General features: G+C 35.3%; 1 protein-coding gene across 1 annotated transcript; it reads right to left on the reverse strand.

Moving 5' to 3' along the window:
* Positions 1-7009: 7009 nt before the first annotated feature.
* LOC18022416 lies at positions 7010-10242 on the reverse strand. The gene is made up of 5 exons (XM_006405778.2): positions 8989-10242; positions 8217-8275; positions 7977-8105; positions 7758-7893; positions 7010-7505 (listed from the first exon to the last, which is right to left on the reverse strand). Exons 1-5 carry the CDS (start codon positions 9688-9690, stop codon positions 7191-7193), a joined length of 1341 nt encoding a protein of 446 aa, XP_006405841.1. The 5' UTR covers positions 9691-10242; the 3' UTR covers positions 7010-7190.
* Between the last annotated feature and the right edge of the window lie 10510 nt (positions 10243-20752).

Below are 20752 nucleotides of genomic sequence, written 5' to 3' on the forward strand. Positions count from 1 at the left end.
CTAGTGTTTTACCAGGTTTATCCACTACACCCTATTATGATGGACATGATAAATTTACGCTATCCATATGCACATATCCACTTATTCTTTTCCATATTTACTATCTTTCCAGGTCGCTGTCAACAACAGTTTACTTAACAAGAAACATATTACCTCCACCTCCCCTAATTGGATGACACCTTCCAATTCCGTTCTCGCTCCGTCATTTTTAGTAGATGTCTGCTCTGCATTTAGCTCTTTTCCACCATCCTATAAAAATATATGATGCATCATTCATTTGCTGGAAAAATATCAACTACACCACATTTTCATACCTTCGGGTCCTTCCATTCAGAAAATGTTAAAGCGACTTCCTCTTCTAAACACGCCTCAGGTTTTTCAAACTGTTGTTAATACTCTTAACGTTATATAATGCGATTCCTCAAGATAATAAACTTTTGAGAATCTCACAAAACAATCAACTTTTGCCTAACGACTACTTTTGAACACATCACAATAACACAATGCACATTATCTTAACAAATACTTGTGGAGCCGGTTTATGTTCAACGTTGTTTTCATCAACCACACCGTCATCCTCATGTGTTTCAACTGCACTTTTACCCTGCCAAATTTTTGCATATACAACATTTACTTTACCAAGATACTACATAAAAATAATATCATTTCCAACAAAATAATACCTTCGCGCAAGGTGCCGATTCATCATTGTTCAATCCAACTATGGAGCCCGCAATAATCGCAGGTCCTTTCTCATCACTCTTCTGAGTCAACTGGACCTGTCCACAAATTCCGTCAGAAATATACTTTACATACAACCGTCCTTATCTGTCTATCCACGACTTACCTGTTCATCCAACATTTGCTTATCCAGATTCCCAATGATATAGGCAATTATATGAGTTGGAGACCCTTCCTGTACGCGATCCTGCTAACAAATACTATGAATACTAGATAACTCAAATTATATATTTACATTGACACAATTTACCTCAGATAATGCAGTTCTGTCCTGCATCGGTCCAAACGCAGGAGTTGGACGTTTTATTTCATCCCCTAATCGCTGTTGTAGCCCAGCGTACAAATCATTTTCAGAATTCAAAAGATTCCTATTTTCAGGATTGCCAGACACCATATCTTTCCGCTGAACGCTTACCTCTGACTGTTCCTGTGTATGGTAGTCCTCTTTTAACTCTTCATTACCATTTAAACCTTTACCAGTAAGGTGCCCAACAAGTTTACTAGCACATTACAATATCTATACATTCACTCTGAGAAAAAATATATACCTCTAACGCTTCGTACATACAAGTCCCATACTGATTCAGCGCTGGGGACTGTAAGTACTGAGATTCATAATAGACATTTAACAGTAAATCAAATAACAAATAACCAAACATTATTTAGCTAACTCTTTAGTATACTTACACATTCAACGCTGTCCAATTCCTCCAGTCCACCGTCTCTGTCCACAGTATCCGACTCCTCATCCACCTTCCCCTCGTTCACTTTATCAACCTATGGAACGCCATCGCAGACATTACACAGCATTCTTACTCTTCAATATATTGACAATTAATACAATAGACATTTAACAATACATCAGATAACAAATAGCCAAACCTTATCTACATAACTCCTTATTCTACTTACACATTCAACGCTGTTCATTTGCTTCAGTACACCATCAAATAACAAATTGCCAAACATTATTTAGCTAACTCTTTAGTATACTTACACATTCAACGCTGTCCAATTCCTCCAGCCCACCGTCTCTGTCCACTGCATCCGACTCCTCATCCACCTTCTCCTCGTTCACTTTATCAACCTATGAAACGCCATTGCAGACATTACACAGCATTCTTACTCTTCTATATATCGACAATTAATACTATAGACATTTAACAATACATCAGATAACAAATTGCCAATCCTTATCTACATAAATCCTTATTATACTTACACATTCAACGTTGTTCATTTGCTTTAGTACACCATCGGTGTCCACTTCATTCTCGTCCACCTTTCCTTTGTCTACTTTATCAACCTATGGAACACAAAAGCAGACATTACACAGCATTCTTACTGTTTCTATATCTAGAAGATTAACATACGTTTATGCTAAATTAATGAACTGTAATCTAACCTCATTTTCTTTACCATCTCCTCCAAATATCTCGTCATTCAACATGATTATTCCATAAGAATCACCGGGATAAAGGCTAGACTCTGGTGAATGAATGGGGCTGATCACTTTTTTTCTTTTGGACCCTTTCCTCTTTTTAATGCTTGATGCAAGCCGTTGTGAACTTGAACCACCAAGCCAGCAACTTCTCTTCCCTTTGTACCTGTCCTCAAGTTTTTTTACCCTCTCGGTGAGTGAATTAACCTTGCATACGAGCACCTGCATATCCAATGTTTCATCTACAAAGTCATTAGATCTCTTCCCGGGCTGGTCCTTCCTGCTTTTTATCCTAGACTGTTTACTCGTTGACTCCTCTGTAACACCACGGTTGCGCTTTCTATCAACAAGATGTTTTTTGTGTCGCCGTTCTATTGGATTTGACTCATGTTCGATTAAAGGTTCACTCGAATCTCCGCCTGGCCACATATTCTTCTTAAATTCAAATCCTTCACGACACAATTCCTCGAGGTAGTCAACTTTCCTGTCTTTTATTTCTCGTCAAACTCGCCCCAACCATCCTCATCCGGTTCTTCTACAGAAATTATTGGACGCACTACAAGCTGCAAACCAAACAACAGTTAAACCAGCAAACACATCTAATTCGACTTTTGAACTGAAACTATTAGAACCATACCTTCCTATCAAACTCAACATCTAGAACATCCCTGTAAGTCACCGATTCGTTCTAATGTAGCTTCACCACCCCTCCATTCAAGTAAAGTAGGGTGCTCATGTCAAATGGCAATCTGCAGGTAGTCCAGGCACAGCATCAAAAGCTAAGAGTTGGAGGATGAGTGGACACCCTTGCATTCTAAATGTTGCTTGTCGCAATAGCTGGCGAAAGTCTCCTACTGGATCTTCGCATTTTCCTTTAACCCTCCTCGCGGGTATCATACAAGAAATAGTTTTCAAAAATGCCTCTCGTCCCCATGGAAACGCAAAAAAAATATCCAAATTCTCCAACATCTTTACGTATTTCAAGGTTGGCCTATGCACCTGTGTGTTTACTATCAGAACACTGTCGACAATTAACAAAAGGGCTAGCCTAAGCCGTCTCCCTGATGATATCTTTTTATCGTGAACGATCATCTCGCCTATATCTCCCAAAGTGGTTTTCTTGTCATTTCCTATAAGTTCCTTCCAGTAAGGATCAAGCCTTTCCACGTTTATTGGTTGATCGTCTGGATCGTAGTCATCTGGGAACTCTCCACACGGCAATCCACTCACGTGCCCAAACTCCTTTAACCCAAATCGCAACGGATATCCACCGAAAACTGTCCACAGCTCATACTTCTTCTTGGTGACCAAATGTCTGGTCATCAAAAAGTGGATCAGTTTACACGATATTTGACATCTAGCGGCAGGCAAAGTGAATAATTTTCCAAAACAGGAGTTGATGATGATGTCTAACTCTTTAGTCCCTTTTAGCTTCTCGCTAAGAAAGGTAAGAGTGTCGGGCTTTGAATACACATTAATCCGGTTGATTAGGAACCGATCTGTAGCAAATAAACGGCAGGGCAATCGCGAATTGGCCTCATCCAAAACGTCTCCGTCTATACACCAAAATGGAAACACAGGATTCACTTAAAACGAAATTACTAAAAAATGAAGCAGTCAATGTTTTAGTGCAAAATCTCTCAAGTAAACAACATCAGACTGGGGAAATTGTACCTGTCATCTCCTCCACCAATTAAACTATCCCGCTTTGTTGCAGAACGGATGAAAATTCAAAAACGAGAAACGAAACAGTCGTCTATCTCTCTCCGGCGGCCGCTTAGGGTTCTTCTTCGACAGTTTTTTTTTTAACTCCTCGGTCGTGTGGTAAATGGGTTAATCCGTTACAGTAACTAGAGGCTATAGTCATCATTTCAACTACAAAAAGTCTCTCAATAGTTACAAGTGCCTTTTTGTAACATAAATTCAGGAAAATGCCTTTCCATGTAAATCACTCTATAATTTAAGGAAAAACTGGGACGACTAGAGGTAGAATATAAGTAATTAGGTGTTTGGCCCGCACCTTATGCGGGCTTAGAGATTTTTATGTTATAAATTAAAAACTAAAAAAATTAAAACAACTATTTAAGATATACATATATGATAATATAAAGCAAACCCAAAAAATAAACACTATCCAAAATTAAAGACAAAAATATTTACTAAATAAGTAATTGAATTCACAGACCAATTGAACTAAGACGTGTTCTTCGTCTTCACATAATTGTTTTTGATATTCTTTTTTTTTTCTTATTTATCTTTTAGTTTTTTTTATCGTCTTTTCCTTATATTTCTTCATCATCTTCTATATTTATCTCTTCGTTTTCTTTCACGACTTATTTTTAGTTTTTTCTCATTTTCTTTTATTTCTTTATCTTTCTCCTTTTTATTCTATATGTCTTTTCTTACTTTTTATTCTTTAATTTTGTTTTTATCACATCTTCTTCTTCTTCACTATTTTCTACATATTTTCCTCATATTTTTCCTATTCTACTTATTCTTCTTCTTCTTCTTCAACACATTTGTCTTCTTCGTTCTCTCCGATTTCATATTCTTCTTATTTTCCTTCGTCGTTTATATCAATCAAATACATGTACTGAAAAACTCTAACTCTCTCTCTCTACCCTCCATGCTTCCCTCCCTATCATTCCTCTTTGTTTTCTTCTTTTTTGTCAGGTAAATAAAAAGATAATTATCTTTACTCTTCTTTACTGCTTCAAGTTCTCATCTGCTTCTTATTCTCCATGGTTTTATTCAAATTCATTTTTTTTTAGTTATTATCATCAACTACATCTTCTTCTTTATACTTCTACTTCAAAGTTGTAAGAATTATAGGTGAATAAATGTAAGAGTAGTATATATGATTTTTCAGGAAAAATATATGTACGTCTTTTATAACAATAAATAACAATTATGAATGGGTAAAAATAAGAACAATACATAAATTATTAATTAGCAAAAACTAATTATAAATCTGTTTAATCGTTTATTTTTATTGATGATTATTAAATTTAGAAAGTACATTAGAGAAAAAATTAAAATCCAAACACAACGAAAAAAATCTAAGAAGTTGTTAAAATAAGATAATTAAGGAAAAAAAAAATCAAAGACAATGCAAAGAATTGACGAAACTTGTACTAAAAAAAATTGAATGAATCTCCAAACACAAAAGGGATTTATCATAGAACCTGCATGTAACAAAGCAGTGTACATCATTCGAAGAGAGGAGCAGAAACCCATTGACCTGCCTCATAGAAAGCTTTGATATACTCAGTATCATCGTGAATTAAACCCATATCATAACATGCATCTTTGAAAGTAGGGTGGACAACATCATTATTGTCTTTATATTCATATAAAAACATGGATCGCGAACGACATGCAATGAAACCCTTTAGTAATAGGCTTCACCAGCGTTAGGGTTACATTTGGCTATAATACTCGGTCTGGAGTTGCCGCAAAGACGAGGATGCCATTGACGTTTTTACGATCCCAAACCCAATGGATCGGAAATGCAGAATACCTATACGATATGGCTTTAGGATAGTCATAATTACACTTCAACCAACCTGTAAATTTATAGTTGTAAACATCGACAGAGAAATGTTCATATTCTGTAAAAATGATTTGAGATGGAGTCAGGTGATATGGCAAAATCTGGGATCACAGAGGGGACGATTGCTAGCCGCTTCAGAAAATTCATAAAATTTTTGAAGGAAAGAACTATTAGGCAATAGATTTACATAAGAAAAACGTCTAGGATTAGAAAAAATATATATTATAAAGTACGAATTAAAATGAAAACATTATTTTTATTTACCTGACAATACTATTGTAAGGCGAGAGATGAAATATTCAATCAGCGAAATTTGAACTATAAGAAATAGTAGGTTGTCATTCCGAAAATGCATAAATAATAGCATATATCGATTTTTTAAAAAGACGTTGATGAATTTTTTTAAAAAATGCTAGACCTTAGAAGACGGATGTTGTATGTTAGAAATAATGAAAACTAAGAGGAGTATATATAGCACGATGGATACGTTAGGATTTAAGTTAGTATCGACTTTGATATCGGTGGCCCATAACCAAAATCAATGGCTAGGGCCGACTTCAAGATCGGTGGCCAACAAACAAAATCGCTGGCTCATAATCAAGGAAAAAGCCATGTCATGGGTATTTATACGTAAGATTAATGATCGACTTATAAGAACTGATTAAAACGCCACATAATTTTTTTAATAAAGATACGACAATCAAGTAAAACCAACCACCTATAGTTATACGAACAATAAAGAAGAAGACGTCTAGAGAAAAAGAGATTAGTTAGATTCTACAAATAATAAAGAAAACAATCAAGGAAAACCAACAACTTATAGTTTTATGAATAATAAAGAAAAATATTACTAGAGAAAAATAAAAAGCATTGACAATTACCAGAATACAATTTTTGTATGTTAAAAAAATATGTAGGTAATAGAGGTATATATAATGCGATAAATGCTTTAGGGTTTAGAGTTTCGAGAATCGGTGGCTATGATCGAATACAAAATCGGTGGCCCATCTCGTTAGTCCATTATCGAAGGAGTTTATGAACAAATTCGTTAGCCCATTATCATAGAAAAATCCATGTTACAGATATTTAACATGATTAATGATTAGACAATGAAAATTAATTAAAATAACATATATTAATGATAAGTAGGACGATTGTGAAATTGACTTCGCGATAATAGTATAGATTTTGAATATTTAAAGATTCAATCGTTTTGACAAGAAGTGAAATTTGTTCTCGATACAGTCTGGTTTTGGTTATGGTTTACATTGAGATGATAAAAAAAATATTATAGACACTCAAAAGACATAATCACACACCAATAAAGGCTTGTGTTGAATATGTTGGTAACTTTTTTACATATAAAAAACAATTTAAACAATTTAGCCGCATAAATGTACAAAAATTTGAGTAAAACCCAAAACCCAATCCATTCACAATCAAACCCTTCAATATCTACCTTTTAGGAGCAACGTTCTCATTGAGAACAAATTCTCCGGAATTGCTTTTATGGAAAAGCTTCTCCACAACTTCATCCCAATTCTTCTTCTTCGACATAGGTTCCGATGCTTCTTGATTATTGCATTGTTCTTGTTCTTGCTCTTCTTCTTCTTCTTCTTCTGCGGCAGACACAGCGTGTGGGATATTGAGACTCACAGCTCTCTCTAACGCATCTTTGTGCTCTTTCTCTAAAGTATTGAACCTCTCCATTCTCTTCTCTTTTGGTGCCATTGTTACCACTGTCTCCTCTGAACTCTTCTCTCTCAGTTGCTGCAAAAACACACATCACCAAAACCACACTTAAACACTAGCCATAACCCCTTGACCTAAAACATAAGCAAAATGTCTACTTTCTTACTTACAAAACAGTCTTAAACCCTAAGCCCCACCCATTTGTCTTGCAACATAAGTAAAATGTATACTTTCATAAATTCATCTTTTTTTTTCTCCATATGATCCCATATTTGATTTGTGATCTTGTTTTTTACCTGTAATAACTAGATACAAAATATAAAATGTTACCTGTAAAGCCTTTTCGGATTCTCTTTCAATCCATAGAATCGCATGATCAGATGTTGCATTGGATGATAATACTATATGTTCAAATCTACCATCAACGGGAATTGCAGTTCTTACTTCAGGTGGAAACCTTCCACATCTAAGATATATATAAACAATAATCAGAGAAGCATCATCACAAAGAAAATTAGCTTAGAAAATGGCATTAAACTTTGATATTACCTACAGAATTTTCTCTCCACGATATGATAAATTCGACCAGGAGCATAAAGTCTTCTTGGATCCCTTAGTTTTCGACCCTCTGGTATAAATGTATCTCTCAAACAAACTAAAAACAACAAGCATGGCAAGCTGTCCAAAACAAAATGTTGAATAAGCTATACAATAAGTTCATACTAACAAAGAAAGTAAAAACATTTTAGATGTTCAATATGTGAAAAAATTTGTAGGAAAAACACTAACCAGAATACAGACTTGAAAATATCCTCTAATGGTGTCGCTGTTCTTGGTAAAAAATCATCCTACAATATCCACAAACCAGCAAACTTTGAGATTCGTCTACTTAGTAGTAACTAGCAAGTATTAATAAGTTTTATATGCCTTTCTTGAAAACCAATCAACCTCCTAAGTAAGTACCAAAGTTTGCAGAATATTCTGACCAATCTCGAGAAGGAAAAAGGAAAATACAATTCTTCGATTCCATGTATAAGCACAAAGCATATTCTTAACTTAATGAAGCTGATTATGACAATGCTTGATGGTCAACAATAGACCAACTACCACGATCCAAATTATCAAAATAGTAAAAATTTGTATACAAAAAATTACATTTTATTGATATAAAATCTAAACTATCAGCTCTAACCCCAAAATTACATCACTTTTGAAACCCAAAACATAATTTTAAAAATTTAAACCCTTGATTTCAAAACCTAAACAAAATCGTCCATTTTCTTATCTCATAATCATCTTGAATGTCCTAAAGTTAAGACATGAAATCTCTTTTTTCAAAAAGATGTCCATTTTCTCAATTTTAGATGCACTTTTATTGTTGAAAATTTCTCAAAATATCTCATCTAAATATCTCATCTAAACATTCCAGCTAAATTTACGCAATTTTGTTTTCGAACTGAAATCTCCAACAAAACCTCTATAAATAACTCTCTTAAATCTTTTGAATAACATTGGCATTTAGAGATAAGCAAAAGAAAAAAGCTTCGATTTTGAAACTAACCTGCAAAATAACGGAGAAGATGACATCAGCATACTTAACGGCGAGATTTAGGGACATACATCTCGCCGGAGCCACCGCGAAACACCGAATCTTACTCCTCGGTACATGTCCGATCATCGCCGGAGTAGTGATAACCAAAATCGCCATCAACGCAGCAACACCAGATCCCAAAGAATGTCCAGCGAAAACCATATCATACTCTTTCCCATTCTCTTCCCAAACGCTACGAAGCGTCTCCGATTCTTGATTCAGAACCCAAGCCGCAGATTTCAAGAGCCCCTGATGAACAAACCCACCTCCGAACATTTTCTGTCCGAGTTTATTATCCAGAAGGATCTTGTAATCGCTCTCTTTCGCTAAGTTCAAGCCACGGATCGCGAGCACGATCTCGCGGTGGTTGTGATCGACGTAGATGATGTACGGCGGAGATCTTCCCTGGGTTTTCTCGTGGGTCACTCTTTTGATGACCCAATCCGGGTTTAGGTCGAATTTCCCGGTCGACGGAGAGATTTTAGGGTTTTTGAGATCCGGCTCGTAGACGGCGAGGATTACGCGGCAGATTCTCGGAATCGGCTCGAACTCTTCCGGTGTTGCTGCTGTCCACGTGGCACTATCATCGGAGCCCACGTGTGTGCAGCGTTTCCATGCCCACCGGCTGAAACCGACGCAGAAGACGCATTCGAGTCCACAAGCTACAGACATTTGAAGAGGAGAGAACAAAAAAAATCCAAGCTTTTGACCTAAAGCTGAGATTTTTAAAGAAAGATTTGGGGTTTTCAGATGAGTAATTAACCAAAATGTGACACAAAGGTGAGATTTTATAACAAGAAATCGATGGGTTTTAAGAATTAATGGAATTGGAGCAAGAATAAATTGAAAATTTTGGGATTTGGAAGCCAAATCGAAAAATTTTGACCAAAAAAATGAGATTTTTATAACTGGAAATCGATGGGTTTCAAGAATTAATGGAGTTGGAGCAAAACTAAATTGAAAATTTTGGGTTTTGGGATTATAAGATTAGGGGAAATCGAAAATTTTGACCCAAAGATAAGAGGTTTTGCAGCTAGGAATTGAAAACTTGAGCTAGAAATGGGGAGTGGAAATTAGCGAACTGGGTTATACAATATGAAGAATGAAGAATTTATACATAAGATTATGCTTCTTTTTTTGTTAAGAAGAAGAATGAAGATTTGGGGAATTCATGGAAAAATAAATAAATTTTCTAAGGGATTAAAGAGAGAGCATCATGCGAGAAAAAGGGTTAAAGAAGAAAAAACCAGCTAAGTAAAGACAGATAAGAGCGATAGACTCGACAGAGACAGGCAGCCCAAAAAGAAAGATTTGAAGAACCTGTCACATTTCCAAGTCTTTCTATAAAAAATGGTTTTCTTATTATACTTTTTTTTTTTTATGTTTTAGTTTGTGAATTAGGGAAGCTAAATGGGATTAGAAGTAATGCTAATCTTTGCTAATTGAGCATTACTTGCTAAGCAGTTTTGTTTTTATCTTTTTATCTGAATGACTTAATTATAAATTTGCTTCTATTTGTCAGTGTCCTTTGTTTATCTCTTTCGTCATGACTACGACGCAAACTCTGATACATTTTTGTTTTTGTCTCTTGTTTTCTTTTGTCTACGTTTTTTTTCTTGTTATAAACTAATAATAAACGACGACTGAACCGAATAATGCAAATGGCACTAAATTTTTGCAATATTACGAATCATGACCTGTGGACTGAAGAGTAAGCTATTTACAATAAAATACACATAGCCTCCATAGCGTTATAAGATTGGCCTACACCTGATACAATGTTTAACCCAAACAACAACACATTTAGAAAATTAAATACTATAATAGTTTGTTGAAAGTCATGTGGATTTAAGATGTCATGATGCCGAGCCATTACTGTTCTAAACTTTAAATAATTAGTGACACATAATAACCGCAGTATTATATATTATATCATGATAAAAACTAAATCATCAAGGAATATGCTAGGACAAGACCATTAAGTTTGGCCTCAGGTTCTCCTTTTTGCCCACCTCACCTGTGTAGCATTTTTATATAAATCATTTCTATTTGTATTCTGTTTGTATATATATTACATTATATAAGTTGACTTTTTAAATTTACCACCAATATTTATTTATTAATTCCAATGTATAAGATACTATTGTTGTCTCCTATTTTATTTAGGATGATGCTTCTATCAATTTTTAAAGTACTATATAAGTCCCAAGTCCGTAATAGACGAATATGGTGGTCGTATATTTGCGACACGTTTATGAAGAATATAACACAGATTCAATGTAAATTCGTCCCAAAATTGTATGCAAAATATTAAGTTTCTAAAGACAAGCATAAGAACAAGAGTACAAAGCTATGTTTAAAATCCTTTTTCTTCCATCTCAATTCTCAGCTACAATCTTTTTACATTTTTTTCACTTTTTCCTCAAATTTCTCCTAAATCAGCCTTTTTCAGAACTGGATGGATATATTTTATTTATCTATTCATTTAGATAAAACATGTCTTCTTTGATCCTCTAATATGCCTCATCCACCAAGCCACCACCTAAATGCATGTCAACAAAGGCTACCCTATGTCATGATCTGTTTCATGAGTATTTGTACACTCAGTGATCAAATATATATGCTAAAAGAAATCCTACTAGCATGTTTCAATGGAAACACCATGTATAGAGACTATTCTATCTAAAAACAGTTGGTGTCTCTGACAATGGAGTTGAATAACTTGTGGATGGATATTACTTAAAAGAGTTTGATAGACATAATTTTGCTGATGTATATAACTTCTTGCTTAAAAATACTTTTTTCCTCTTTGACCAAAAAAAAAAATAATAATAATACTTTTTTTCCTCATATCTTTCATGGTCGATAGCAATATTGTGGACTTCAAATGGACAAACAAAGTAATTGAAACAAGAGAGATTATATGCTTTTAATTTGCCAAAAAAAAATTGTATTCCAAAGCACAATCTATAAACACATAAAAACTTTAGTGCGGCTATTGTGAAATCTATCAGTTATTGTTGGTGCACATTAGAAATTAGCTATATATAAACTTTATTCTTTTCTTAAAAGTGAGATGGAGATCATACGCTCTTCGTTGATATACTCTCTACTTGTATTCACCCTAATCAAATGAATAAAAGCATCTCCCCTTGTTATATTTTATCACAACAGCTTTAGATGGATCATTATGTCTGAGGATAATGAATTAGCTATTAACTTTTTTAATAAGTAATTTTCTGAGAGTCTATGCCACCATACACCATGATGTCTCGAAGGCTATCCACTGATGATCCTTATGAAATCTCAGTATTTTTTCCATAAATAAACTTGTTCATGGTCGAGATATATGTAGAGTCCTGCTCAAGTTTCAGCTAGCTTCTATATTGGATTTACCTATTTCAAAGAAAACAAAGCAGTCAAAGAAAACAAATCAGTCCAATTGGCCAAAAACTTGCAAGCACATGTTATAAAAGCAGCAGCCATATATTTTTTTTTTTACCAACACTACAAGAAATGAACGCCTTTTACGTCGGAAGATATCGACGTAAAATCGACGTAATGGACCATTTGCGTCGAATTAGCGACGAATGAAAAATCGTCGTAAAACAATCGTCGTAAAAGAGAACTCATCGTAAAATTGTCGTAAAATTGCCAACACAAGGAAATCGTCGTAACATCGTGGGAAACTATTCGTCATAAAAACGACGTAAAAATTCTAACGAAAGTACGACGAAATCATTTAAACACAACAACGACGTAAAATCGATGTAACATTACATCGAATTTACAATGATTACGAGACGATCTATTTCGTAAGAGTCAAATGAATTTATTATAGATCGACGTAAAATCGTCGTAAAATATCAACGTAAAGTCGACGTAAAATATATCGACGTTAATTCGTCGTAAAATATTTACCTTAAATTCAATGTAAATGTACGACGAGTTTACGTCGAATTCAAAAAATAATTATTAAAATTCGATTTTAATTTAATTATTAAAATTTTAAAATAATCTAATAAATGAAAATTAAATAAAACGAAATTATAATTTAAAATTTAAATTCGAAAATAATTCATATATTAAAATACAAAATTAAATACAAATTGTTTAAAAAAAAAACTAATCTACAAAGTAATTTCATAATCCTCGAGGTTGAGATCAACGTCTCGAGGAGGCTCTCTGTCATGTCCGTCTGTCGCTGTTGTACCGTCGTTTTCTGTCTGCACTACGGGTGACCCTGCGTCTGCTGGTCAGAAGGTCCACGGGAAGTACCACCTGCAATAATCCCGCGTGCTCGCCGTTGCCTCTCTCGGATTGCGGCCAACTGCGGAACCGCTGCCGCTATGATGTCGAAGAGGCTGTTCATCTCGATGAGCTCCTGCTTCTGGGCCACTTGCTCATGTCGTAGACTAATGATCTCAGCATTGGCCGTAGCAAGCTCCTGACGAAGTTGACTCGGATCCTCCTGCGTACGGTATCCGGAAGACGAGGCGACGGAACAGTCTCTAATAGAGCCCATCCCTAAGGTGCGGCCATTCTTCTTCGGAGCAACCTACAAATAAAAATAAAAACGTTAGATCATATATATACAGATAATTAAGTATTATATAGAATAAATTTAAAAAATATTGAAATCGATCATACCTCTTCGAAGATCTGGTCTTGCTCGAGGACGGTCAAAGGTACTTGGATAGTACCGTCAGGTGTTGCCTGGGTTTCCCGCTCGGCGATCCTCTGAATAGCGGCATTGTAGATGTTTTCTGACCGATCATCTACAAGAGTCCCGTCTTTCTTCCGGTGAGTGGTCTCGAAGAGCTTCGTCATTGGCGGAATCTCTCCTCCGTTCTCCTCGGCCTACCAAAAAAAGTTTCTATTAAACATTAGTAAATATATATTTAAAAATATATTATATAAATGTAAATAATTGAAAAATAGAAATAATTAAATAATTAAAATTACTCACCATCATTAGACGTCTACCCGCAAATGATATTTGGCCAGAAGTGTGCGGGGTCACTAATTTCTGACTGTCAGGACCGACCCGGTTTCGAACGGCCGAACACTTAGCAGCTACGTTTTGGGCATGCAGGTCCATCCAATATGCCTTCAACCCGTTCCAGCAGGAAGTGGACATCGGGCTCGGCTTTGCGTTGTCGCCGTCGGTCTCCCACTTCCGCTTCCAATCGGAAACGGTGTTGACTTAGTGTTTCTGCGCCTTCAGACGGAACGCTTCCCGGACCGTCTCGTTGATCCCGATGTCCCAGTTCCACCGTTGCTGCAAAATAAAACAAAAAATTAAACAATATAAAATTAAGATAAATTTTAAATAATTAATGAATTACAATTAGAAAGAAGGAAAAAAAACATTACCGCGAAGCATTTGTACCAGGTGTCGAACGTCTTTTGCGACACCCTGCTCCAGTTGTAGTGAGGCTCGACGAAATGGCTCCTAATTGTGTCGGAAACGCTCCGACCGGCACAATTATCCAAGTCAAACCTATGAAACCAAAAGAAAACATATTACATTAATAATTAAGTATATTAATGAATTATTTTAAAAAAATATAATATAAACAAATTTTTACTTACTAATAAGAGTCTGGTTCCGCTTTTCCGGGTAGGACTAGTAAGTCCTCAACCGTAAATTGGGCATACGATTGAGGAGGACGGGGTTTAGGAGCCGGTGGTGGAGGTGGTGGTGGAGGCGGTGGTGGAGACTGCTCAGCCGCAGTATTCGGAACCTGGGAGGCTCCAGAGGATGACGGGATCTCGGTATTTCCCGAGGCAGATGTCCGGGAAAGAGAGTGTCCGTCCGCCATGAAGTTGATGTAGTGCGTCCTCCGACGAGTCATCGTCTGCAAAACAGAAAAAAAATTAATAATTAAATTTATTTTCCGAACCCATTATCTAATTCCGATCCTAAATCTGACAAATTCCGATCCTAAACTAATTCCAGACCTAAACCTATTCTAATTCTAAATTAATAATAATTAAATATTTTTAAAAAAGTAAAAACATACCTTTAATAAGAGAGAAGGCGAGAATTGGAGGGAAGGCAGGTAGAGGATATAGGACAAGAGGAATGAGCGACGAAGTGAGGAGGGGTGCGTCCATATATAGAATTTATATTCGTCGTAAATTCGACGCAGAATGTCCACCGAGCCACAAATCGAATAAGATAAACACACGTGGCTTTATTTGGGCTTTGCGATGGCCTTACGATGATCGGGGTAATTCGTTGTAAAATCGTTGTAATATTACGACGATTTTACGACGAAATTGTATAAAACATAAATATTATAACGGCTGCGTATCTACATATTGTCGTAAAATCAACGTAAAATTACGACGATTTTATAATATATTTTTCAAAAACTGATGAATTGAAAAATTTATACATCCATAAGCACCTACATGCATTACTAAACATTATATATGTGTTCTGTAAAACTTCTTGTATGTTTATACAACTTAATGATGAATTTGGTAAGATCTAAGACGAATCCTTACATCTTTCCATAAATGTATATAAGTACTTAAGATTACTTGATAAACATATATATGTGAATATTTGAATTTTTTTTTTTTTTGGTTTAGAAAGGTGTATTATCTTATGAGATGGTAAGCCATATAATTCTCTTGATTGAAATCCATCATATAGACAAGAAAATGATGATTACAAGATTTAGGGGTTAGATTTCGTCGTAACTTCGATGGTATATTACGACGAATTTACGACGATTCTCTCCCCTTCGTCGTAAAGTCGTCGTAATACAAACCACATATTTACAAGTTCTTGAATCTTATACTACAAAATCTTATATAATACATGAGCTTACTCAGGAAAATGCACCAAAAAAACATTCTATAAGTTGGGAAAGCGAAACCCTATAGGGTTTAAGGTTTACATTTTACGACGAATTTACGACGATTATTTGGAAATATATCAGGCACACCTTCTACTGCGTAAGTTTGTCCTACACCCCCATCGTCATAACGTCTTGGAGCCCGTTTGCGTGTACGAACCTTCGGAGCAAAATAATAAGACGTGAAATGAGAAGTTTCTTCTGTCAAACTTCCCGCCACGATATACCCTTCAACTTTTGCTAAGTTTTTAGCCTTACCCTTTAAATGCTTCATAAAGCGTTCAAACGGATACATCCACCTAAACTGAACAGGTCCTCCTAACTCTGCTTCGTGAGGGAGGTGTATAGGTAAATATTCCATAACATCGAAGAAAGCAAGTGGGAATATTTTCTCTAAATTGCACAACAATATTGGAATATTTGTCGAAAGTTGTGCAACTACATCTGCTGATAATGTCTTTGTACTTAGATCACGAAAGAAAGCTCCAATGCCTCCTAGTGCCTCATGGACATGTCTCGGTAGGAGTTCAGCAAACGCAAAAGGAAGTAACCGTTGCATAAACACATGACAATCATGACATTTCATCCCTGAAAACTTTTGTCTTTTATCCACAGATTTAGCCAGATTAGATATATATCCATCAGGAAATTTCACGGCTGATGATACCCAATTAAACAATGCTGCTTTTTGTTCTACACCCAACCGAAATACAGGAACTGGTGCTTTCTCATTACTCACAATATGCAACTCAATTTTGTTACATATATCAGGCAAGTCCATCCGTGATTTAACGATGTCTTTGGTTCTTCCTTGGACGTTCAAAACAGTATGCATGATGTTATCGAAAAAATTCTTCTCAATGTGCATAACATTAAGATTATGTCTCAACAAATGATCTTTCCAGTATGGCAGATTCCAAAATATATTTTTTTGTGCCAATTATGATGAACCCCATATCCTTCAGGCATATTCGCTGGAGTGTTCCAATTTCCTCCTCGGGGGACCGTTTCAAGTCCACCCCAATGATCTATTTGCGCTTCAAGATCTACCCCAGTTAGGTACACTGGTGGAGGGAGATGAACCAATTTGTTCTAAACAAACGCCTGTTTCTTCTATATTGATGGTTTGGTGGTAAAAACCAACGGTGGCAATCAAACCAACAGGTTTTCCGACCATGTTTAAGCTGAAATGCATCAGTCCTATCAAGAGAATAAGGACATGATAACCTCCCATGCGTTGTCCAACCTGATAGCATTCTGTATGCCGGAAAATCGCTTATTGTCCACATAAGCACTGCTCGCATCGTAAAATTTTTACCACTCGAACAGTCATATGTTCGTACTCCGACATGCCACAACTGGTTTAACTCATGTATGAGTGGCTGCAAAAACACATCAAGGGCCCGCTTCGGGTGATTTAGACCAGGGACTAAGATACTTAGAAACAAAAACTCCCTTTGCATGCACATATCTGGAGGAAGGTTATATGGCGTAAGAATCACAGGCCATAATGAATATTGCCTACCAGACATACTAAATGGACTAAACCCGTCAGTGCAAAGACCAAGATAAAAATTTCGCTTAGATCTAGCAAAGTCTGGATGTACGGTGTTAAAATGTTTCCAAGATTTCTCGTCAGACGGGTGAGTCATTTTGCCATCTGTTTGTGAATGTTCTGCATGCCATCTCATCGACGCAGCTGTCCGTTCAGATTGATATAGTCTTTTTAACCTATCAGTGATAGGAAGATATCACATTCGTTGGTAAGGAATCTTCTTACGCCCAGCAATTTGCGGTCTATATCTTGGCTTTTGGCAGAAACGACATTCTTCAAGCTTCTCATCATCTCTCCAAAAAAGCATACAATTATCAACACAAACATCAATCATCTCAGAAGGCAATCCAAGACTAAAAACCAGCTTCTGAATTTCATAATACGTTTCAGCAGCCAAATTATCATCTGGCAAATACTCTTTAATAAGATCTGCTCAATCGTTCATGCAAACTTTAGATAGATTGTGATCAGTTTTTATTGTCATCATCCGAGCTGCTAATGATAATTTAGATAAACCTTCCCTACATCCCTCGTAAAGAGGCTGTTTTGCTGCGTTTAACATATCATAAAAGCGTTTCGCATCTGCATTGGACTCCTCAACAGTATCAGCATGTGTTTCATGAAATGCATCAGTAACCATTTCATGCATCCTATCCTGATCTTCACCCTGAACTTGACTACTTTGATAAGCATTTGACGCTTCAAAATCCCCATGTTCTTGATGGTTACTACTACTCCGTGCAGCCATCTGACCACTACTTTGACCATATCCCTCTCCATGCTGATACCAAATAAAGTATTGGGGCATGAACCCTCTATTCAATAAATGCTACCAGATAGTGTCAATAGGAATACGTTTTCTATTTTTGCATTTCACACAAGGATAATACATTTTGCCGCTTTTAATTACAGTTTGCATAAGGCCGGCCTAGTACATGAATATTTCCAATCCGTTTTTGAAGTCTTCAGTCAACGACCCATCAACATTTTTGGGCGTATACATCCACTTTCGTAGATCGTATATAGACATTTCAAAAACAAATAAATGACTTTTTGTTTTTGAATTTTGATATAAATTTTAACTACTAAAAATTTAACTCAAACATTCAAAGACTCAAAAAATTGTGTCTTTATATGTTTTTTTGGGTTGATGGAATAATGAGAGAAGAAAGGGTATATATAGATTTTTTGTTTGGTTACCAACATATTGCCATTGAATATTTACATCAAATTTACGTCGAAATAAAATTTACATTATATTTACATCGATATTACGTCAACTACAAGATGGAGGCCAATTTGTCGTATTATCGATGTAAATTTTACGAAAATATTACGACGAAATATAATTCGTTCTTTATTCGTCGTAATGTCGTTATAAGTTTACGACGATTTTACGAGAATACTATTTTATGTCGAAATTACGACGAAATATTTTGACGTCGTACATTCGACGTAATTGAGTAGTAAATTTACGACGAGCATAAATCGACGTAAAAAAATCGTTGGAAATGTCCCTCTTTCTTATAGTGTAAAGGCTTAAGCAGCAGCCATAGTTACCTTTTATCTATGTGTGTTCTAAGTTTTAGAAAAGTTCTGGTGAAGTAATGTTAAAGCAGTCAAGCTACAAGCATAGCTAAATATTGTGTGCAAACCATTGGAGCTTCTCTTTGGCATTTATATCAAATTATCAACCCACGAAGTAACAAAAATTTATATGTTATGGAAGGAAAGAATTGCTAGGCTTCACTCAAGTATATCTCGGCCAACTTCAGCTCTTATTGCAGACACTCAGTTAATTCTAAAGTGTCGACTAGATCCTCTTTCAGAGCTCAAAGAACTCTCCTTATATCATCTTCTACCTCACGACATGGTTATCCTTGTTTCAAGGTTAGTGGTAACCTATAATTATGTTGTTTTAGCTTTCCAGATCTGTTGAAAGAGCTGTAACCCTGAGGAGTCTTTGTAATACAGTTGTTTAATCTAATGAAAATGGTATTTTAAGAAAATAAAAACTTAAAAGCAATTAGAAACTGTTTTGAGATGTTTGCAAGGACAAGAAAATATAACAACCCTGCACCAGTTTCATCATTTATATTTCATCAACAATGCAAATAAATTAGTGCAAAATAAAAAATAAAAAAGGAAACGAAAGTCAAAGACGATCAATCATAGCAACCAAAGCTTAGAAGTTTGGAGAATCAAAGAGCTCAAAGTCGAGTATATTACATATAAATCCTTTTCTCAAAAAAAAAAAAAGAAAGGAGTCGAGTATCCTTTCTCATTATTTAGATTATCTCGACAAGAGAGTGTGTGTTTAAGAACATGCACATGAAGATCATAATAGAAACTTATCTTTTGTTTGCCAAAAAAAAAAAAAGAAACTTATCTTTTAACAAAAAATTGTTTTTGAATGGAGATTTACGAATCTTCAAATTTGTTTTCTTTTTGTCAGCTTACGAATCTTTAATTTATTTAAATCTTAAAAATATTCTTATTATTACTTGAATCCAAACCGAAACAAAAATTCTATTTAAGCATCTATGTTTTTAATTTATAAACCAAAAATTTTTAACTGAGAAAACAAAATGAAACAAACCCAAATTGAAATCCTGACTGAATCCTATAAAATTCTCTAGCCACAAAATGACATTAATCTAAATTATTTAATAATTTAGTTGTTTTCACGTGTCACGTGACTCATTTCTCCATTCGTCTGCGCAATCGCATGCGTTAGGCTTTGTAATTCGTCGCTCGGTGTTATAATCTACACTCTTAACGTATACTTTTTTATTTGATTTTCATATAGTTGGATTTCTTACCGTAAGTGGTAAATAAATAAGGAGCCAAACCAAACAAATCTAACCACATTTTGACTTCTTGTGACGTCAGTCGTCAGTTGGCCAACTAAATATATATCTCACATTAATTCCTAAACTACAAATCATAACTTTCAAGAACCCATACATACTTTATAAAGTAACAAAAAATCAAAACACTCTTTTCTTATGCCACAACAATATTAATATTCATTTCATATAAATTGGCTTTCATTTTTTATGCATGCTATCCAAGATCCATTATCGGTCCGTGGACCGTAGATACATATGTGAGAAACCTACTTATCCATACGATTATAGTGGACGAAAACTGTTACCGGCCGTAGGAACCAAATCGGACCAAATCAAAATAGTTTTACCTTGAAACAGAAAGTTCTATAAACTGTTTGGTTTTCATTATTTTAAAATTCAATAAAACTAGAGCCAAAGTCAAACTAAAACCGATATTTACAGTATATAACCAAATT

The sequence above is a fragment of the Eutrema salsugineum genome, unplaced genomic scaffold (assembly GCF_000478725.1).
Source record: "Eutrema salsugineum unplaced genomic scaffold, Eutsalg1_0 scaffold_14, whole genome shotgun sequence".
Classification (NCBI taxonomy): domain Eukaryota; kingdom Viridiplantae; phylum Streptophyta; class Magnoliopsida; order Brassicales; family Brassicaceae; genus Eutrema; species Eutrema salsugineum.

Coding starts and splice junctions, on each gene's coding strand:
- LOC18022416 (XM_006405778.2), bottom strand. CDS start 9,690: ATGTCTGTAGCTTGTGGACTCGAATGCGTCTTCTGCGTCGGTTTCAGC. Junction 8,276..8,988: donor TCTTCTCCGTTATTTTGCAG/GTTAGTTTCAAA, acceptor TGGATATTGTAG/GATGATTTTTTACCAAGAAC. Junction 8,106..8,216: donor ATTTTCAAGTCTGTATTCTG/GTTAGTGTTTTT, acceptor TGTTTTGGACAG/CTTGCCATGCTTGTTGTTTT.